General features: G+C 36.1%; 1 protein-coding gene across 1 annotated transcript in view; it reads right to left on the bottom strand.

The window, feature by feature from the left end:
• Positions 1 to 23,836, bottom strand: part of tnca (tenascin Ca) — a 63,809-nt gene that overhangs the window by 827 nt on the left and 39,146 nt on the right. The window contains exons 13-28 of the mRNA XM_084114091.1: positions 21,834 to 22,112; positions 19,332 to 19,604; positions 17,370 to 17,642; positions 15,528 to 15,800; positions 13,672 to 13,950; positions 11,453 to 11,725; positions 10,117 to 10,239; positions 9,815 to 9,958; positions 8,883 to 9,002; positions 8,470 to 8,613; positions 7,559 to 7,689; positions 6,791 to 6,923; positions 5,170 to 5,321; positions 2,895 to 2,991; positions 2,644 to 2,805; positions 2,025 to 2,188 (exon numbers count right to left, since the gene is read on the bottom strand). Of these exons, the coding sequence (XP_083970217.1) occupies positions 2,025 to 2,188; positions 2,644 to 2,805; positions 2,895 to 2,991; positions 5,170 to 5,321; positions 6,791 to 6,923; positions 7,559 to 7,689; positions 8,470 to 8,613; positions 8,883 to 9,002; positions 9,815 to 9,958; positions 10,117 to 10,239; positions 11,453 to 11,725; positions 13,672 to 13,950; positions 15,528 to 15,800; positions 17,370 to 17,642; positions 19,332 to 19,604; positions 21,834 to 22,112 (3,020 nt within the window). The remainder of the gene's footprint in view (positions 1 to 2,024; positions 2,189 to 2,643; positions 2,806 to 2,894; positions 2,992 to 5,169; positions 5,322 to 6,790; positions 6,924 to 7,558; positions 7,690 to 8,469; positions 8,614 to 8,882; positions 9,003 to 9,814; positions 9,959 to 10,116; positions 10,240 to 11,452; positions 11,726 to 13,671; positions 13,951 to 15,527; positions 15,801 to 17,369; positions 17,643 to 19,331; positions 19,605 to 21,833; positions 22,113 to 23,836) is intronic.

Below are 23,836 nucleotides of genomic sequence, written 5' to 3' on the forward strand. Positions count from 1 at the left end.
TTTAAAGTTTAATATGTAGGGGTGTTAAGCACTAAGTGTGGGTGGGGTTATACTTTTAACTAATGGAATATTTAAGTTAAAAAATACCCAATTTTTACAAATTACAAAGTTATTCAGACCACCAGTCATTGGCATGCATATCTATCCTCCTCGAACCATAGGCTCTGTAGCTAAGGGGTTTTTGTTGACGGTTCGGTGGGGAAGCGCAAGTTCGTCTGCAAGTGCCGCCGCATCAGAAAGCTTTAACACTTTTTGTTCATTTAAATGAACTACAACACTTTCCAGCACGCAAATGTTTAAATCTTCCAGCAAGACTGAATCTTGCAACTCATAAGTGGTAGTCTTACTGGCAAAACACCACTTTTCAAAAAGCGTTTTCTTTTCTCTGGCGAACTCGACATAAGTTTGTTTGGCTTGCTTTGAACACGCTCATAATTTTTGATGATACGCCTCTGGCACCAATTCGTATGCTCTTAAACTGCTGTTCTCACAGTGTCATAGTCCAATGACTCCTCAACTGGCAAAGCCACACACACCTCCTGTGCTTTCCCAACCATGTTACACTGAAGTCCACATGTCCTTCGGCCAATTCAATTTAAAGGCGACACGCTCTAAAGCAATAAAATAAAGAGTCTCCTTCTGCTTCACAAAAAGGCGGTACCAACTTGACGTACTTGCCTATATTGAAGTCAGATTTAGACTCATCGAGATCAGTAGAGGAAGGTGGTATAGGAACTGGTTGACCACGTAAGGTTTGCGCCTCGAGTTCAAGCACCCGGACAATCCCGGACGAGCCCCCAATTAATAGGTAACACCTCACAATAAGGCTCCATTTATTATAGGCAACTACATTAGTTAACATGAAAAAACAATGAAAAATATTTCTAAAGCATTTATTATTCTTAGTTGATTTCAAAATGTACTAATAAATTATTGAAATAATGGACCTAAGCAAACATGAACTTACAATGAACAGTTGTATTTTTATTAACAAAGATAATTAAATACTGTAACAAATCTATTGCTCATTGTTGTAAGTCAATCATGACAACTCTTGGAATAGTTTTAGCATGTCATTGAATATGTCAATGTTAATGTATTTGGCCATGGCAGACTAGATCTGCTATGCCGCTTCAGCAGAGCAAGTATGGACTCGCCACTACTAATACACATGACAGAACTAGATATTTAATGCATTAAAGGATTAGTTCACTTTTAAATGAAAATTAGCCCATGATTTACTCACCCTCAAGCCATCCTAGGTGTATTACACCTAGGATGGCTTGAGGGTGAGTAAATCATGGGCTAACCGTGTATCTGACTTTCTTCTTTCAGACGAATACAATCAGAGTTATATTAAAAAATACAGATTGCACTTAAGTGTAAAGCACAACTTATGCTAGTAATGCGATGTACTGCTGATATTTACGCTACGCCATGACGCACTTCTGACGTCATAAATTTTGTAAGTTGCTCATTAGGGGCAAGTAGACTGCGTATGGCCGTTTGACTGGAAGCTAGAATTTTACCTTGTAACGTATTAAAAATTGATATTTTTCTTACACAAACTCATTGTTAACATGAAATATTAACATATTAACCCCCCGGAGCAGTTTGGAGTTCGTTTACGATGGATGGATGTACGTTTTTTGAGCTTCAATCTGTTGGTTGCAATCCACTGCCATTATAAAACTTGGAAGAGCCAGGACATTTTTTAATATAACTCCGATTGTATTCGTCTGAAAGAAGAAAGTCATATACACCTAGGATGGCTTGAGGGTGAGTAAATCATGGGCTAATTTTCATTTGAAAGTGAACTACTCCTTTAATTAACAGGATCTTGCTGTAAAGTGTTACTGATATATTTTTTTGCCATTTCACTGAGATAAGTCGGATCATGTATCTGTTACTTAACCTTTATTTAAAACAGCCAGTAAAAATAATTTTGATGTAAAATGTAATTGGCCAAAACCATTCTTTTATTTTGTCTATGACTGGAGAATATTACTCGATGTGTTCCTTACTTTGCTGTGACTGTTGTCTCCATATTTCCCCATCAGATTCACTCGATGGCAGTTTTTATACCAAAACGCTCCCTTGTAGGAGAGGGCGCAGTTGGTGACGGCAATGTCATTGTCATGGTCATACGTGGAGAAGGGTCTGTTCTGGTGATACGACAAGGAATCGCCTTAAGAGAGACACAAAGACACAACATTACAAAACCTTTGCAATCATTGGGTATGAAATATTAGAAATCACCTGAGAAAGTAGTAACATTAAGTATGCATGTATTCAAGGGTGAAATTATCTTTATTATGATCTTCATATTTGCATGATAATATGTACAAGTAATACCTTGAATACACTTTAGGGGGCCCTTCACACAAGATATGTTTTGCGTTAAAAATGCAAGACACATTGCAGGTCTAGAGACCTTTTTTAAAAAGTTGCACTTATTTGAACTTTAATAGTGCCGCATTTTTACTGAAGAATGTCACGTCATGCAGAGGAAGCAAGTCAAAGACGTCCAGCAAGTTATACTGAAGATCAGTGGTAAACAGCAAAATTGCAAAATTGCGTCGCTTTGGATAAAAGCATCTTCCAAATGCATAAATATAAGTGTAAATGTTCAATCTAATTCACCTGCTGTACCACTGTATGCACCAATCTGGATCTTGTAGCGAGAACGATGGTCTGCGATGTAAAATTTATCGTAAACAGCAAACACACTCTCTGGTCCATCACGCAGGTCCACACGCATCTCATACTGACCAGCCGATGTGATTTTGTGAAGATTCAACAGTCCTGAAAGACAACGATGCACAATCTTTGTCAGTGAATGTAGAGTAGATTTTAATGTTATAATGACATTGGCCTGTCAAACGGAGTCCCACCGAGCCAAAACTCATCGTTCGTGTCACCGAATCCTGTAGAGTAATTCCTCCAGTTCCTGTTGAAATCGACCTTGCCGTTCTGACGCCGAAGGAACACCTGTGGGTAATGGAGATGTTACAGTTTTTTTTTACAGCCAGTGATTATAGTTTATGAAATTATAAATATGTATATTTTTCATACAAAAACGTATCGTTTCAGAAGGCCTTTATTAACCCCCTTGAGCTGTATGGATTACTTTTATGATGGATGGATGCACTTTTTTAGGCATCAAAATCTAAAGTACCATTCACACCCATTATAAAGCTTGGAAGAGCCAGGATTTTTTTTATATAACTCCGATTGTGTTTGGCTGAAAGAAGAAAGTCATAAACACCTAGGATGGCTTGAGAGTGAGTCAATTATGGGATCATTTTTGGGTGAACTATCCCTTTAAACCATAACCGCATGCTGTCCACTCAAGTGGACATCTGAAGATCTCTTTGAAAAATTTGTAAAAAAATAAAATAAAAATCAATTCTTGTTTTTCATGCCCTAAGAGCAATAAAAACACATAGGAAAAAAATCCTGACTGAGGTTATCATAATTCATGCATGAAAGGGTTAATAGTGCCAAAAACATTGATTAACTCAAGAAAGAAACAAGTTGCTGAAACCAATCTTTAATGCTAAAAAGTTTACATCTATGCAAAATAATCCTTGAAAGATTTCTCATTTAAGGCCATTCCTGTTTGGAATATGTGATTGTGTATTGTCAACAATAAGCAGAAACATTTTGCATTTCCATTTTCTAGTGTGGATCATTCATTTCAACATTTATCCTCATTCTCATGTTTAAGAATCTGTTATCTGCTTGACAAATAATTTATGCTACTGCCCACTGACATGCTTTTAAAGCTATTGTTATCAAAAAATGTTGGCCTTCAAACACCTTAAAATGCACATATGTAGGTCAGAGAAATCAAAATTTTCTCGGGGGGGCATGCCCCCCAACCCCCCTAACTACCTCACCTTTGAATGTGTGTGTCTGTGTGCTAATATGGGCTGGTGTGGCTACAGTGCCAGGGCTGAATTTTTTAACCAGTCTGCCCCCTGCATATAGGCCTAAAATATACATTATTCTCTGTATCGAATCATGTTATCTTGTTACCCAGCCCCTGATGTTTCGAGCTCAGCCCCTGGTGTTTATAAAACCTAGAAACGCCCCTGCTCATTACAATGGCCCTTAAAGAATGTTAAAAAATTGTAAATGGCCCTTGATAGGAAAAAGGTTCCCCACCCCTGCTTTAAGGTATATACACTAATATACAAAGTAAAGCTTAGTCACATAAAATGACGTTTACCCCCAATAATCCGATAGAAGCCTTCAAATACATGAACAGAAGTTGTGTTGAAATTAGTGAATTTCAGTTTATCCTTGATTCGAAATTATTTTGCCTTACGTAACTAATGGTAAAAGTATGTTTCCATTTAAATAAGATACTACTTTATCATGGATAAGGTATTTGTACATGTAAATAACATTCAAAAACTGTATTTGAAGTTAATAAGAACCAATAAATAAATACTGAAACAAAAAACATAAGAAATTACATTTATTTATTAATAAATGTTCGACACAGACCGCGCGAGACGCGCTGTTTATGTCTGGTTTATGTTGAAGAGCCGCTAACAAAGTAAGTTTTTCACATAAATGCTCTCTCTTTTATAAGTGTCAACATTTCCATATACTGTATGTCTAAAGGACTGAAGTCTGTCAGGTAAAAAAAGAGCTTATTGATGAAATGAATCAATCTGCTGTTTTATTCCAATGTTACTCTTGGTCCGAGGCATCCGTAAATGTTTAGGTTATCCGTAGCTGTTGGAGCAGAAGAACCGGGAGCGGTGGATTTTTGCTAAACAAGTCAAGTCATCTTCATTTATATAGCGCTTTTAACAATGTAGATTGTTCCAAAGCTGCTTTACAGAGATACAAGGATAGTTTAAAGTAACAGAGATTGTTTTGGCTTTATAGCAGTTCTTGAATAAAGTTGTTTTCCAGCTAAAGTTAATTTGATTGATTCACATTCCGTCATAATAACAGGCTCCAGGTGGAGGTAGAAGTGCAGGTTTTTTTCTAAAACCGGCTGATTTATGTTGTTCTGTCGGAGCATAGTGTCGGTTTCAGTGACTATGATCAAAAAAATCTTGCCGACGGCAGCTTTAAATTCATAGTTTGTAAGTTGCATACTCAAAACTAGGCTAAGTTGTACCGTGAGCACAGCTCATCTCGACTCACCATCCAGCCGCCGCCGTCGGTGGTCATGTCACAGTACACCTGGACCGGTTGTTTCTCATCTCCGGTCATGTAGATCGTGTACGGACCGGAGGACGTCTCTCCGTTCAGCAGAGCTTCTGAGCAGTCCTTGGCTTTACTATAGAGCACACCAGCTGCACACACAAAACAAGGTTTGTTCAAGAATCAGACACTAATAATGAACATAGATCACAAAAACTGCAGAATGCTGTGCGTCAACACCTTAAAAACAGAACAATGCAAAATCACAGACATCTTTTATAAAGGTTTGTAGATGAAGGTTTGAATTTTCCCTCAGTCAAGACTGTTTGATATAAGCCACAAGGAAAACATGGATTTATTTTTAAAGAACTTTATGCATAAAAATGACACCTGACTGCAATCATTTTGTGTGTGCTAAGGTAAGTCTCACTAATAAAATTGCTCATACTAAGGGTTAAAGATGGCATGAAACAGAAATTGCAATTGTTTTCACAGACTGTGGTGACACGTTCCCACAGTTATTAACATCGTAAATCTATAAAGCAAAGTTTTTTATATTTTCATAAAAAAAAAATGTTAAGTAGATTTATAACACTATACTTTGTTATATTAGCTTGCCATTAAATGACAGAAAACTAGTTAACGCTGCAGTGTGAGTGTTTCTGAGGGGCTGTTTACGACACTGTTTTCAACTAAAAACTGAAAACTTTTTATGTGTTTTGGCCGTTTTTGAAAACAGTACCCTTATCGTCTCTGTACAAACTACAAAAACTTGAATTTGTGAAAATAGTCGTGTAAACGTATCCTAAGACAACTTCAGAGGGAGTGGCACCGAATTTGACATTTTCTCTCTTCTAACACTGTAATCAATCTCTCAATATTTTTTCCTCTTCTGGAAATTCATAGAAATGCTCTTGTGCATTTTTTCTTTTGCTGTATATATATATATATATGAAGAGTTCAAATGCAAAAGCCTCTAGGTGCCATCTGAAATTTTCTTCTAGAATGATAATTTTTTTCAACCTTGTATATTTAAATTCAGTAATTTCACTTAAATGGCAGTGAAAATTACCTATTAATTGTCATTTAAGTGAAATTACTGAACTTAAATATACGAGCTTGATAAAAATGATCATTCTAGAAGAAAATTTCAGATGGCACTTAGAGGCTTTTGCATATGAACTCTTCATAGTATTTGTTGTATTTTCTAGTTTACCCAACTAAGTTCTAAGTTTGAGTTGGCTTGATTTCACATAGCAACATTTCAAAGCATACCAAAATGTGTTTATGCAATCAAGATGGATTGGCAAGTTAGCTTTTTAAGATGAAGAGGCACTCTTTGGTTTCCAAATGCGATAAATAATGTGCTCTGCTCACCCACAGAATCAGACACAGATTTTTACGCAACACGTTTCCACTTATGAATTATGAGACAGCTTGATTTGTTGGGTCCAGAGTTCGTTTTCAATTTTGATCTGGACTATGGCCCGATGTAACTGAACTAAGTGATAAAACATGCCAGGTTCATCGAGACAGGTGTGAAAACGCCCTATAGTTTGAGCAATAGTAATATAGCTAATATAATAAAACCCAGCGGTGTGTGTGTGGTAAAGTGACTGACCAGTGGTGAAGACAGTGCTGATAACGTTGCTCCTCTTGTCCTCAGCGACGGCCTGCAGTCTGACGATGTATTCTGTGCTGCTTCTCAGCTCCGACAGATCGTGTGAGGTGACAGATGGGTCTAGTCTCAATTCCTGTGTTAACATACATCAGTTATGCTCTGAATATCAGTAAAAAAACATATTTTTAGCAAAACCTTTTAATATTGAATAACTATTGCTATTATGTATCATATATGATGTATTACTTCACTTGTTTTTGTAATGTGCTATAGTGCTTTGAGGATAAGAAAGGCGTGTTATAAAATGTATTAATTATTACTGATGTCTAATCATGTCCAGAAATATAATTCTATAATCTGCACAATAAACAACATTCTCCAGATGTTTAAAATTTTGCCTGGCACCAGATAAATTACTAATGCATGCAACATATTATTTATACTGGATTGACTAATAATTTAGATAAAAAAGCTGCATAAATTCTATATAGTATTTTAAATACAACTTCCGGTTTAATTCACTTCTGGTTATTTTTCCTGTATAAAAACAGTCATTATGACAGTATGCTGCTTTATATTATATTATCTTAATGTAATATTATAATCATGAATAAATCATAAATCAAATAGTTTTACCGTTTAGTGCATTTGTGAATCTTCTAGTTATTGTGGCTAATGAATCAGAAGTCTCACACATTCGCAGAATGTAGCTTGTAAAATAAGGTGATATGGCCTTTGAAAGTTTGTAGTATGTGAGAAATGCCTGACCCTGACATCCCCGTCAGACGTTTGAAAGGTCAGTATGTAGCCGCTGATGGCTGCTCGGGGGGGCTTCCAGGAGAGCACAGCGCTTTCTGTCTGAATATTACTGGCAACCAGATCACGCGAAGCATCCATATCTACATAACACACAACCAGATCACATTCATGCTTATTCGGACAATAAGATGACAGAGGAATAAAATGACAGAAAAAATCAGAAACTTCTATCACTGATGCATGGGAGACAAAGCAGTTGTTGTTTTGACAAAGCAGAATAAAAAGCGTTGAAGTGAGTTATTTTGTTGGAAGCGAGCAATTTGTCATAATATTATCCAGGTAGGTACATTGGGTACTTTTCTGTATTGATTACCAATTGCTAGGCAAAACATACAATATGTAAAAAAATAAAAAAAAATAAAAAAAATTTTTTTTAAATGATTATTATAATTATTTTATTTTGCAAAAAAACTTTGTCATACATGAAATGGTTTTAATTTCTTAAAAGCTATTTTATAGCTGCTTTTAATATTTATTATTATTATTTTGTAAATTATTTTTTGTGATACATTATATGTTTTTTATTCTCAATCAGAACACATATGAGAAATGTATAGGACATTTCTTTAAAAAAAAAAAAAAAAAAATGTTGTGTTAAAGCTGCTCGATCAGGACACATAAAACAATTTTTATATTTTAATCTTAAATATGTAATATTAATAATGATGTTAATATATTAAAGATGTGTTTTGCATAAAATATATATATATGCAAAATACTGCACATGCATAACAGAATTTCACTATGATTTTATATGTAAATCCTCATTGGCCATTTAAACTCTTCAGTGAAGCTGTATCTCGTGTGGCCTATAGGGGGCGCTACAGCACTAGTAATGGTTGACTGTGACTGCATCTCACCTGTTGTGAAATCTGTGGTCGCTGGAGCACTTTTCTCTTGGTTTCTTATGGCATAAACATTGACTGTGTATTCAGTTGCTGGAGCCAGTGAAGTCATCTCAAACTCCACCGTGTTGCCAGAAACCTGCTCTGATATCGGGGGCACTTCAGAGAAAAATACAAGAAGCAGAAGTTAACCTATCACACTTAAAGCGATAGAGCCTAAAACATATTAGAAAAATTGCTAATGCAGTAAACTGAATAACAGGTGTGTTTATATGTATATTTTGGGGTATCAGTGACGGCAGTGTCCTGCAGATATCTACAACTATTTTTTCTCTACTCAGGGCGAGAAGCAGTAGAGACCATGCATGCAAGTCAAACATGAATAAAGAAAATTTAAAATAGAGCAAGAGAACGCAGGAGGTTCCCACCAGTGTCTGCGCTGTATGTGATGACATATCCATCCACAGTCGCAACTGCAGGCTGCCAGAGCAACAGCGCACTCGTGTCAGTCACATTGACAGCAGTCAGGCGGCGTGGCGTATCCAGGGCTGGAGGTCACAAAACAATTCATGTTTAAAAAATAAAAGTAAAGAATGAAGATAAAAACTATATTTGCTATGATATTGTTTGTTATATAAGAAATTATATTATATATAATATATAAAATATAGCCTAAATAAAATCAATATAGTTATAGGATTAGTTATGGAACTGACTGAGCAGAATAATGACACTATACATTTTTTTAAATGGGTTAGTTTGAGTTTGTTTTCAAAATTGATGATTTAAAAAAAAAAAAATAACACTTTTTAACAAAATTGTTAATTATTGTGAAGCTGCTTTGAAATAATCTGTATTATATAAAGTGTTATAGAAATAAATCAAAATCCGACTTATTTTGTTATATGTCAATTAAATAAATAAATATTATATATAAAATAATAAAAATAAAAACTATCTTAAGGTACAATTTGTTATTATACAAAATAAATGTAATATATATTTATTTATATGATAAAGTAATATTTATATAATTGATAATTGTATAAATTTTCATGTCTTTATGTACATGTACATGAATTACTAATTTGTTTTATATATATATATATATATATATATATATATATATATATATATACATACACACACACATATATATGTATATTTCTATCTATCTCAATCGATATATGTATGTACAAACTTTTAACTTTTGTTAGATGTGATTAATCATAACCAATCAATTTGACAGCACTAATTATATTATATATTATATTTAGGTTTAAGGTTTTGCTCAGATCACTAACACTCTGTTTGAGCAATACGGCTGCTTATCTAAACACCACTAACCAGATTAACCGACCTGTTGTAAAAGTGTCGGACGCTGGTTCGCTCTCCTCCAGACCTTTCACTGTAATAACTGACACCTGATACATCTCTCCAGGAATCAGGTTTATTAGCGAAACTTGAGATTGTGACCCGTCCACCATCACGATCATGGGAGTCCCTGTTAATACACAGAAGAGAAGCAACAACGAATGAATTTACAGTATAGTACTTGAATATACTTAAATAACGTGGTTTATAGTAGTATTCACTACATTGCATTTATCTACAGTAATGTGTTCAAGCATTCTTTCGGGTTTTAAGAGGACCAGCACTCGCCTCCTTGGACTGGGAAGTAAGTGATTCTGAAGGAGTCCGGTTGGGCACGCGGTACAGTCCAGTAAACCACAGCTGATGTGTCCGTGACGTCAGAGAAACGAAGGTCTCGTAGAACTCCAAGGCCTGCCAGACAGCAAAGCAGATTTATATTTAGCAATGTCAAGAAGAAAACACTGAAAATTGGGAAAATGTTCCACCCAGGGTCCTTATGGCCATTTAGATACGAAGTTAATTAATACAACAGCCACTGGAAAATGGACAAAGAAAGACCAGCATCAAACACTGAACTGCAGGAGAAGCGGGCCTTTCCCTGGCGCAATGAAAAAGGCCTAAAAGAAAGATTCGTTAGTCTTAATAGTGCAAGTTTCCATTCCAAGAAACATCCACAAAAGCTCCCATTTGTGCCATGATCAATCATGCCGAAATCATTAAACTGCATTCCACAAATTTACCTGAGACAATGACAAAAAGAAGGAATGTTATTTAGATCGGACCATTTACATAAACCAACACAGAATCATTAGTTCTCAGGGCATGCGGACAAATTAACATCGCTTTCCCAACAGCGATGTGCAGAAAAATGTAACTTGATGGTTTAGTAGTGACATGAACATCAGGAGACTTTCCTCTGGATGCATGAACACACACATGAACGTTCCTTCGTGAGAGAAACGAAAGCATGCAAGGTTAAAGTCAACATGAACTGAAGTTGAACATTTGTCAAAATGTCTTTTTTCTGAAGCACCCACTTTTCAGGCCCCAATCAATGTATTTTTCTAGTTGAATATTGTATTTAATTTGATGCTTTTGTGCATCTTTTGTGAGTCGCTTTGGATAAAAGCATCTGCTAAATGCATAAATGCAATGTTTGCGAAAAGAATCTTTCACACTCTCAAATGTTGAATACTAATGTTACCATTAATACATTTTTGTTAGTTCATGTTAACTAACATTAATTAATGTTAACAAACGGAACCTTATTGTAAAGTGCTAAGTCTTTCTTAATGGAAAAACGTTGATTCTTGTGAAGAAAAGACATTGATTGACAACAGCAAAATGTGTGGACAAACTAAATCTTTTTAAATGACAGAAATAAACAAAATAGCTCTGTTTCAACCTCAGTATTTGCTGTTGACATTAACCCTGGATTGAAACATATCATGATAGATGTATTTCAAATCATGGTGCACCACAGATTAACACATCAGTCAGAACCTGTTTAGGATGAAGAGTGTTATTTAGTTGTTAAAGACACTTCCACCACATTGCAGCCAAGAAAGCCCTCTCAAATCCAGAAATGATGCGAAAGGCAATCCTATGACACTGAACACAATACCTGTTCTGGCAACAGCAGTAACGGGTTGGGAGCGATGTTCCAACGTGACACCGTAAAGCTCAATTTCATACTCAGTTCCCCCCAAAAGCTGTGTTAACACTTTGGTTCTCTCATCGCCCGGCACAATCAACTCTCGAGGGTGGGAGAGCTTTCTCGAATCTCTAACTTTGAGCACAAATCGATCAAAAACGTCGTCTTCTGCCGTCCAGGCCAGCCGGAAACTCTCAGGGGTGACGTCCGACACGAATAGGTGCTCAATCTCTGGTTCTGCCTCTGATTGACAAGAGGAAATGGGTCTTTTTCTTGTTGTAACAAGGAAAAGAGTTTGAGTTCATTTCCAACTACCTTGCCGGTCTCCAACCATTTGACATGCATCGAGTGTTACGACTACTTCTCGTGACTTCCCTTCATGACTTTTGACACCATATAGGCATTGCAAATCATGCACGCCACTTACACACGACATCTTTCTACTGTGCAGTGATTTCATGCAAGACTGTTTCCTTCTGAGCGGCATCATACAAGATCTCAGGCCTCATGCTGGTGAAAAACCTTGATGAAACCTGATGATACGGGACTTGAATATTGATGGATATAGTTTTTGCCAGCCATTTAAGTAGAAAAAAAAAACTGTTTAAATATGGCATCAGACATGTGGGACAAGTGAAGCATGTATTGTTCACTTGAAACAAAGAAAAAGACTTATCGATGGAGGAGACCTGGCAAATAAACAAGGGATAGTATTGAGGGAGTAGTTGAGTTTCCCAACCAAAGCTTAGATCAAACAGCATGTCATCTTCTCGAATATAGACTGTGACATCAAAGGGGACGTGTAAACACAGGACATGTTCATTATTTTTAATTGTCATCTGCATAAGCATTACAAGTCTTTGAACTTTTGTTTTCTTGTATTTTCTTTTGAGCCTTTCTCGATCAGTCTGAACAAGAGAAGCCGCATCTGAAGCGCCACCATGGAAAAATGTGCATTTACACAGAATATGGCAAAAATGTATATACACTGCAATCACAATTTTGGGAAACAATCTAATGCTCAAATTAAAGTAATTTTACAGTTAAAAGTGATATTTATCTTACTAATTGGTGGCACTGTGTACCATGTGGCTTTGCTTCAAAGAACTGCTTCACCCCAAAACAAAAGGTCACACCCACTTCAGCCTCTCATTTCATTGAACAGACATGCCAGGTGATATTATATATTTAAAATAAATTATTTAAAAAAAATGAAAGGGGCATGTGGGGTCCAAAAAGGTAGTTTGTTGCCTGAGGGCCACTCCATGCCATAGAGGGTTTAAATAACTAAATAATCGTGAAACCAAATACATTTACTTGAAAAGCAACAGTGCATAACATATTAAAACTGGTGTTTTTTTTGCCTTGATGCACTGGCAGATTTTTTTCTTTATAAGATGCATTCTCTGAAAAAATAAAACATTAAATATCATGCATTACTTCTCAAACAAAATATCTTGTAATCTTCTAGCAAATCTATCTTGCAAACTTTTTAAATTGACAAAACAAAAATCAGTGGACCACAATATAACAGTTTCTCTTTATTTCAATGGTCCGCTTTAGACATTCTACAAACTATAAGTAACTTTGCAACTACAAGCCAACTAACTCTCATAAGTAGATGATACTAGACTGTTAGGTTAGGCTTCAGGTTTGTAGAATAAGTTTAAATAGTTGCAAAGGTACTTATAGTCAACAGAATGTCTGTTGGCAGAGCATTAAAAAAAGAGTTAGCAGATATTAAGCAGAAAGTCTACTAATACTCTAATGAGAGTCAGTTGACATGAAGTTGCAAAGTTACTTATGGTTAATAGAATGTCTAAAGTGGACCATTGAAATAAAGTGTTACCAATAACAGTTCTCATCAGTAATGTTTTTAAAACGACTGACCAATCAGAAGCAGCAGCAGCTGGGGGCGAGAAAAGCATCTTGAGCATATTAAGTGTTAACTGTAGAACAACTGTGCATTTTATAAGGTTTTTGTCATGGTATTGTGTGTCTAACATATCAGAGAGAATCTATCAATCTTGAACATGTCCTGTGCATACAACCCCTGCAAAAAATGCAATAGTGGTAAAATATGATCTGCTAGATATTAAAAACAATTAAAAAGTAAAAACTACTAAGCTTGGGCAGTGAAAGCTCTGAGGTGAAGGAGTGACGTGCAGTTGAAAAGCAGAAAGCTGTACCTGTAACAGCCACTGTGGTGATTGGACGAGACTGTAACCCATTCCCTGACACCCCGGTCACACTGACCTCATAGCCAATGCCAGTAATCAGGCCCAAAACATCCAGTAAGGTCTGGTTTCCCGGCACTACGAACTCTTGTGGCTCCAGCAGCAGGCCAGAGTCCGACACCTTTACCTGAAAATGGCTGAAGCCCTCAGAAGAATCTGCTTCCCAGGACACACGAAATCCGTATGGGGTAATATCCGAAACGGTGAGGTTTCCCACTTTAGGTAATGACGCTGGGATACGTGGTACAGGATTCATTTGGGTCCCGTAGTTGCAGTGTTATAGGAGGGGACAATACAGGGTGAGGATGTATAATTGATTCTGCAGTGATTGCAAGGTCAAAATAGCTTGTTATTTGTCAAATGTTACTCGTTAATTTGTCAATGTTAAGATATTATTGTATGAGATTTCTTTCTCCATGTAAAATAACCGAGTATATTCAGTGGGTGCAATACAACTGCATGCATATGCAATGACAAAAACGGGAATGATATCATCTGTGTTAATAGAACTAAACAACATGTGGTCAGACAGATGCAAAAATGAGTTTCCACACTGCTAATCTACTTTTCCTAATGCGCAATCATGTAATGTTTCAAGCACAGCAGATTATGTTGCAAACAGAAACATCAGAAGGAGGATTAGTGAAGGTCTTTTTTTATATATTTATTTTACCAAGTACAAAAAACTGCTTCAAGTTCCAATGTTTTTTTCTTTCATTTTTGATATAGTCCAAAAATCCACACTTGGGGCCAGATTTAACAGCTTGCACCAGCGCAAACCCTTGGCTTTCAAAAGCTACTGTCAGGATTTACTAAAGACACGCAGTGAAAAATGTGCGCTGAGAAGCCGTGGACAGGGTTATTTTTGCGGTTGACATTATTGCATATGCATTTGTAGGAGTTTCCCTTCCAGACCCAAAATTTATGGGAGGAGAGAATTTAAATTAGTCATGCAAGGTGATTTACGAAGGTTTGCGCTCGTCAATTTACTGGTGTTTGTATCAGCGCTAATTTGCGCTGCTCTTGGTAGATTGCGTTGATCATTATGGAAATGATCTGACAGCGTCTGTGTTCTTTCATTTGTGTCACGAGCAGAACTTTCCACTCACATCTGCGCTTTTATGGGATTGCGCTCTCACGCTAATTTGCCCTGTTTAGTAAATCTGGCCCTTAGTGTAAAAAGGCCTTCGGAGTCATTAAAATAACCATGTTAAATATGTGACCCTGGACCACAAAACCAGTCTTATGGTTTTTTTTATTTTTTTATTGAGATTTATACATAATCTGAAAGCTGAATACACAATCTTTCCATTGATGTATGGTTTGCTAGGATAGGACAATATTTGGCCGAGATACAACTATTTGAAAATCTGAGGGTGCAGAAAAATCTAAATATTAAAAAAAATCGCCTTTAAAGTTGTCCATTTCTATTGCCGATTGTGCTGCATCCACTCACAAAAATAATTTTTTTATATATTTAAGGAGGGAAATTTACAAAATTTCTTCATGGAACATGATCTTTACTTAATATCCTAATGATTTTTGGCATAAAAGAAAAATCGATAATTTTGACCCATACAGTGTTTTGTTAGCTATTGCCTCATATATACCCGTGCGACTTAAGACTGGTTTTGTGATCCAGGGTCTCATATTACATGCATGCAATTGTACCAAAACAAACAAACAAACAAACAAAAATGTCAGTTTCAACTTGCTTGCAACCAGGTCTAACCCAGGTGCAAATTTGTTAGTTCTGTCTGTTAAGTCCTGATTCGTTGTGATAGAAGCATGAAAAACTTGCACAGTACCTGTACTGGTATTGAAGGAAACTGATGGAGTTTGACGGCCACGAGACAGACCATAAAACACTATGTCATAGACCGTAGAGTCCATAAGACCCATCACGGTAACGTTCCTCTCTGATCCTGATAGCCTGAGCTCTACAACATCATACAGCTGCTCACGGTCAGTGATACGAGCAGCAAAGCCATCAAAGTGGCCTGACAATGTGCTCCAGGACAGCGCCAAGCTATTCGGGAGGGTTTCAGACACCACAATGGTGCCCAATTTAGGCTTAGGCTCTGAATGAGAGAAAGTATTGGGTACTGTTACGAAACTTAACAGTAGCTGAAACAAGCGAAAACTGGATGTATACAGTAGGAATATTCTGGGTTATTTGCCTTAATGTCTATAAGCATCTGTGGTCTGCAGTCAATTGCGGTCGATGATAATTACAACTTAGTCCTCAGTTTGAAACATGCCAAAGAAAATTCATAAGCATTCAGCAAATCTTTCCAGTCCCATTTACACTAGTCCTGCTAATCAACAACATGCCATAGACATTACCTTGCAAACAACCAGGAATACTACTTTAAGTCATGCTCATGTATTTTGTGCCATACTATGAACTATGTAATTGTGATTTTTTTTATCTTCACAATTCTGAATTAATAATTCTGAGCAATTTTGAGAATGTTCCTCAGAATAGTGAGTTTAAATCTTGCAATTCTGACTATTATATAAAAAATAAGTATACTTCAAGTTCATTTTATTTTTAAATATACTTTATGTAGTAAGTATACTAATATCAATGTACTAGAAGTAGTGTACCGTTTCAATATACTTGGGATTAAATTAGCCCACTTTTTAGTGTAACAGTGTAACTTTGTGTACACAACTAGTTTACAACTAAGTTTTTCATTTGTACTGCAACTATACTACAAGTGAACTTATAGGTATACTGATAGTTTACTTGTCAAGTACACTTACTCTCAGTAAACTACGTTTAGTCGTTTTATAATGCAAATTGTTTTCTTTAAGTAAACATAACACCATACTTACAGTTTACTATTTATATATTATTTTTGCACTTTAAGTGTACTACTATGTTCCTATTTAGGTAAAACATATATATACTTGAAATATACCTTTAACTGTAGGCTACTTTAACTCTTTTTATTTTTAAAACATTTTATTCTAGCTTCATGCATCATTTTTTACCAACCCTTGAATGTGGGTCATTTTCATAAAAAAGCAACATTTTAAACAAAACAACACTTTTGTCAAAGACTATGTCCAGATCGGATTCAGATCGATGATCAAAACACAGATGGAGTAGACTGAGTCCATCAACACCCCCAAAGCTTCACAGTCGTTAACCCTTCCTGGGTCGACATTTCATTCGGTAACATTAGGCAGTTTTGATTTATATGTGGTTTAATGTTTGATTATCGCGTTATTTTACATTTGCGTAAGCAATACCTCTATCGCTTGTCTCTGCTCTTCAGAAGATGTGTAATAGCGCCCCCTACCGTATAACAGTGAAAACATACATGGAAAGCCGGGGAAAGAGTAAAGTAGATTTGAAGTAAATTCCTATGTACACTACCAGTGGTCTAACCTACAAAAAAAAAATCAACTTTAAGACAGATTAATATGTGGGAATTTAAAAACGTAAAAGTCCAAATTGCGAGATATAAACTCATAATTGTGAGAAATAGTCAGAATTGTGAGATAAAAATGTGCAATTACCTTTTTATTGTTTTATTCCACGGCAGCAAATGGGCTTCCATAGCAAACCAAATCTTCAAAACCCAATATAAATGTTTAAAGCATGTATTCTGAGAACTCAAAAGCATGCTCTGCTGTACCTGTGGTTACTACAGTTGTCAGGGCAGCTGTGTTGGTGCCACCAGAGGTGGCATACAGCTTGATCTGATATCGTGTTTCTCCTCTGAGCCCGGTCAGCACCGTGGAGCGTGTACCTGTGGGCAAGGTGCGCCCCGTCGCCTGCGTGGGCAAAGCAGACTCTCTCACCTCGACTATAAAATTATCAAACGCCTTCTCTCCCGTCCGCCAGGAGAGCGACACTGTGTCTGAGGTAATGTTTGAAACAACTAGCCCAGACAAGTCAGGCTCGGCCGCTACAGGGGGAAAAAGCCAGCCATGGCGTTTTGTTTAGTGTCTCTTTCTCTGCTGTCAATAGTTTTAGAGATCTGTCCATGCTAACTGTCCACCTAACAGCCTTGTTTAAAGAGATAGTTCAGCCAAAAAGCATTTACTCATCCTCATTTCGCTTCAAATCTGTATGCTTGTGTAACTGATCAAAATTCAAACCAGGGTCTCTGGCATGGGAGACGGGCGCACTAAGAAGGACGCTAAAGACTGCAGCCGCTAGCATCATTCACTAGCGTGCCTCTTGAAACCAGGAGAGGTTTACATGCACAGCTCTTACTGGCCTACGTCCATTGCACCTGCTTTCCCCTAAACCTCACTCCCATCCAGGTCACGGCACCAAATGTAACCAGTTCTACTCGACTAGCTTCGAGATTCGAACCAGGGTCTCTGGTGTGGGAGGCGGGCTTGCTAACAAGGACACTAAAGACCACAGCCTCTTGAGGCCAGGGGAGTGAGGTTTACACGCACAGCTCTTACTGGCCTACGTCCGTTACACTTGCATTCTTCCGTGGAAGACAAAAGGAGATATTTTGAAGAAAGTCGGTCAATGTGCATAGTGCTAACTTGGTGAAAATTACAAAAAGCACCGTGAACCCAGCTAACAGGAAACAGTTGCAGGACTTTAGCTAATGTTCTGGCAAGGTTCTCTCAAATTTATTAACAAACATTCTTCCAGTAACGTTAATAGAACATTCCCTCAAAGTTATCTGGTCTTTAGTAATGTTCAGAGAATTTTTTTTTTTATCTGACGTTTTGAAAGTTCAGAGACCATTCAGAAATAATGTTTTCATAACTTAATGGGAACGTTAAGAAAATGTTCTTAGAACATATTTTTGTTAGCTGGCAAAGTTCAACTATATTTTATGTCTTTTGAAGTCAAACAGCAGCTTTGTGTGAGTAACAAACTAAAAAAAGAGGGCATTTACACGACAATTTTTACCAAATAAAAGGAAAAAGTTTTCTGCGTTTTTGGCCGTTCATTTACATGACAACAGCGTTTTGGGGGCCTGAAAACGCAAACATTAGAAAACGGGTTTCAAAGTGCCATTTTTGAAAACGATACCAGTATCATCTCTGTGTACGATACAAAAAAACTAATTTGTGAAAATGGTGACGTCATGCGCATGCTTATTATGTGTTCAGTCTAGGCATGTAGTGTTTCTTTACAAAGTAACATCGCCATCTACTGGCCTGGCAGCAGAATACAGCACTTTTAGTCATTTTCAAGGAACGTTGTCAAAAAAGCAACTGAAAAACTTTAGTTTTTAGTACATCGTTGGCATGTAAACCCTTAATGTAGTCACATACGTGCTTGCATACAGAATTTAATGCAAGTCAAACCTGATGCAAATCATCTTGTGGCACCAGATTCAGATTTCCATTGTGCACAGGCATATGCTAAAACTTTAGTCTTCAATTGTGCATGTTATTCCTCACACAAAGCTATAACATGACTTCAGAAGACTTGAGTTTTATGGAGCACTTTTAGAGAAATCTTCAATATATGAAGATGAAGAAAAAACATACAGGTTTGGAATGACATGAGTACATAAATGTGAACTTTTTGGGTGAACTACTCTTTTAAGGCCTGATTAATCACTTCCAATATAAACAAACGGGGGAAAACAGCAAGGAAAAGAGAGAATTCCAGTTACCTGTGGAGGCGAAAGCACTGACGGAGTCTGTTCTCCTTCCCTTCATAACTCCAGTGAGGTAAGCTATATAGTCAGTAGTTGGCTGTAGCCCAGTGATTTCATATGACTGTGTACCGTGTGTTAGGTTATATTCAACTGGCTCCCGCTGCCAGCTAGAGTCTATAATCTCCAGGATAAACCTCTCAATATCTCCTCTCGTGTCATTCCATGAAATGGAGAAGCTCTCTGATGTAATATTAGACACATACAGACTGCCAACCATTGGAGCGCTATCTAAAGGGAGAAACGGTTATTGGAACAGAGGTAATGTATAGTTGCAAGGCCGTACAGTGTTTGGACATTGTCACCCTTAATGTCTATGGTGGTTACATCCTTGCTGTACAATATGAATAATTTGCATGTATAATTTGTTAAGCCGAGGAAATGATTTGCTATTTATTGTGAGAACTGATATGAATTGTTAAAGGCTAAATGCTTGACGGATCAGGCCTGTTTTCTGCAGCATGCAAACAGCGCATATTTATTTTTGCATGCATACAGGTTACAGTTTTCATAAATTAGATTTCATGGCAAAGTTTGTAAAAATAGAATTAAAATTTAAATAATAAGCCAATTAATTAATAAATAAAATACATAAATTATTCATTTTTAATGTTTTCATGAATTGTTCGCTTACACACTGCAGATGCGTGATGTTAAACGGGCCTCACTATGAAAACAGAAAAGCTGGGCAGAAAAAAAAGAAAAAAGAAAAGGAAAACACTTCAAGAATGTTTTTTAGATATGAATAAAACTAAGACGATTTTGTTGTATTTGTTCACTGTAGTGTCAAAACAGGTTAACAAGAATATCGCGTTAGTGCATATGAAGCAATCAACACAAAAGATGTAAAAAGATTATTCCAAATTATTCCCATGCCAATTTTTGATTATTCCCAGTCCAAACAAGTTGATGCTCAGATGGTGCCCAGAAAACAGTATGTTTGAATATCACATCAGTATTTCCAGTGAAGAGGTAAAAACATAAATAACAGAGTTAAAAAAACGTGTTAGAAGAAACATGTCAGAAGATGGATGATCAGCATCTAAATGATTCTGAATCTTATAATGGTGACGGCCAGTATCTATTTTGGTTTATGTAAGGCTACTGTAATTATGTCAAGAAGTATATTTAAAAAAAAAAAAAATATATATATATATATATATATTATTATAATTTATTAAATGTATAAATATATAAAAAATTTACATCAAAATGGGTTCAGCTGATGAAAAAGATTGAGAACCGCGGCGCTGACATAGAAAGACCTCAAAATAAACACTACATCAAAACGGATCACTTATTCAAATGCATGTTGCTTCATTATCAAATTAATTGATGTGTGAAATGATGCAGGTAGATGATGAGATCACGCAGTGAAGTCAATGAAATATATATGTATGAGGATGAAATATGTTGCAATCACTGCAGCACATCAAAACTCACCACAATGCGGTAAATAAATGAGATGGGTGGTGCCATGCATTTGGGGTAGCTGGATGAAATGGATGATATATAATGGTTGACAATGTTTACTGCTGAACACAAAGCTTTGATTTCAGTGGAAATGAATGGAAACATGACATATCCTTTGACCCAACGCAATCAACTTGGAGGCAAGACCGACACAGTGGCTGGAACAGTACAGCTGACAATCAGTTAGCTTTGTTAAATGAAGTCGTTTCACAATCAACAAATTATTGTGGACATTCGAGAGACGCCGTTATGTGTTCGGTCATCATTCTCATGGGCCACATGCAACAAAGATGCTTAGGTTTCGTGAAGAATTAAAAAGAAATGTTAAAGCACAGAAGCACCTGCTTGACACCACAGCTCCCAACTAGAATGAAAAAGGTCAGAAAAAGAGAAAAAAGATTAAGAAAAAAAGGTATAATAGATAATAGGGTTCCCATCCCTTGTGAAAAAGAAGTGGACTTAATTGTATTGAATGTGCACTTGCATTGCGTTTTAAATCTTAAAAGTATATTTATAAAAACTCTACTTGCAGATAATATGATTAATTAAACATTGATATACAATTTATGATAATTAATATAACATTAATTGAACATGAAACACACACCCATATATATATATATATATATATATATATATATAAATAAATACATGCGTGTCAGAAAATTCAGCATTTTTCAAAGACGACAAAAAAATTTTTACAAATTAAAAATTTAAAATTACATGTAAATATGTACTTAAGTGAGTCATGTTCAACTAATTTGAAATGACTAAGCGTATTTGAAATGAACTGGAAACTTGAACTTAATAAAAATTAAGAAGGGGCTGATTTGTGAGTTTGTTTCTCAATTGAATGTGAAATGAATATGTGATGAGTTAGTTGAACTTAAGTTCAACTCATTGTATTTAATACAAATTTAAACTATAATACATTTTCATGCAATTAAGTGTCTTTTTCACAAGGGATATCCAGGTCAGCATGGATACCTGTTGCTGCTTCAATGTTGATCGACCCCAGGATCGAGCCCTGATGCACTCCGTATAGTGTAATTGTATAGGACGTGTCGGGGCTGAGCCCAGACATCCATAAACTACGTGCATCACCAGATACCGAAAGGTTCTGTTTTTCTGGACCACCTGCTGAATTTGCCACTTGAATCACAAAACTGTCAAAGGCAAGGCCATCCTCAATGATCCAGGACACATTGAAACTATCCCAAGATACATCAGACACACTCAGACTGCCAAGCTGCGGCTTCTGCTCCTCTGACAGACAAAGAAATCAGAAATGAGTTATTGTCACTGAAATTAATTACATTTGCATAATGAAATGAGCTCAACTTGCCAGTGCCACTGGCATAAACACAATGACAGATAAAACAGTTTATAGATGGAATGAAACGATATGAACGAAGACATGAGGCACAAAGATGGTGTTCATTCATGTTGAGAAATAATGGTCAGTGATCCGATATAAAACGTTAGGAATTATTTCATGCCATAATCCCGAGGGGACGTTTGGAAAGCACAGGAACAATTCTGCAAGCGTTTTGTGGCACTAGAGGTATAGGATCACATCTTGGGTATTACCTAAAATGTTTAGTTTGATTGGAGAAAGTCAACTTTCAATAATATTCAATGTTTAATAAATAATTAATACACTACCATTTAAAAGTTTGGGGTCGGTAAGATTTAGTAAAATGTTTTTGAGCTTCTTATGCTCACCAAGGCTGCATTTATTTGATCAAAAATACAGTAAAAACAGTGATAAACTGTGAATATATTTTAAAAAAGTAATTTATTCCTGTGATCAAAGCTGAATTTTCAGCATCATTACTCCAATCTCACATGATCCTTCAGAAATCAGTCTAATATGATGATTTGCTGCTCAAGAAACATTTCTGATTATTATCAGTATTGAAAACAGTTGTGCTGCTTCATATTTTTGTGGAAAGAGTGATACTAAAATTAAAATGAAAACAGAAAAAAATGCATATATAAAAAACAGTAACACTACAATAAGTTCTCATTTGTAAACAATGAACTAACAATGAATGAGCAATATATTTGTTACAGTATTTATTAATATTTGTTAATGTTAGTTGACAGTGCTTAACTAATGTGAACAAATGCACCTTTTGATTTTAACATTGTATTAGTAAACATAGAAATTAACATGAACTATGATTGATAAATGCTAACTAAGTATTGTTCATTCTTAGTTCATGTTAAAGTAGTTAACTAATGAAACCTTATTGTAAAGTGTTACCAAAACAAACTATAACAGTATATCAATGATACTAAAATAACACTGATACTGTATAATGCTTCCTTGCTGAATAAAAGCATACATTTCTTAAATTTATTATAATTTCATAAACATAATTTCTTTTGAACTTTTGAATGGTATTGTACAACTAAATACTTAAAGCCACAGTATGTAACTTTTTTGCTTTAAAATTAGCTGTTGTTGTTTCGTTCAAACATTACGGACCATGGCAAGCAGACTTTGGATAAAAAAGGAGAACTAAAACGAGAATCAATATCAGCGCGGTGTTTTCGAGATGCCGAGAGCTCCCATAGACAGTATATAAACGAGAGCTCCACGTCCGAGACTTCGACCGCTCCTACATGTACTTTATTAAACAGGTGAGCACATTTACATCAAACTAATCAATGTTATATAGTTCAACAATGATAAAATGTCAGAATATGATCTGTATGTTATTCTAATGTTGATCTAGCTTACTGCTAGTCTCATACAGACAAACTAACACATACATTTCAACACATTCAAATGCAGTTTAGTGTGCTAGTGTAATGTTAGACCAAGTGAAACAGCGCTGCGTTACCTCACAAGTTTAATTTGTCTAATAAACTGACCTGTGAGTTGTAATTCTGCACTCGCGTGTAGTTCAGTAGAATGAAATGTCCATATTACTTTTATATCCGCGGCACTCTATCCTGTGGAGCTGATAGCTGTCTCTTAG

The sequence above is a fragment of the Abramis brama genome (assembly GCF_963993115.1).
Source record: "Abramis brama genome assembly, chromosome: 5".
Lineage (NCBI taxonomy): Eukaryota > Metazoa > Chordata > Actinopteri > Cypriniformes > Leuciscidae > Abramis > Abramis brama.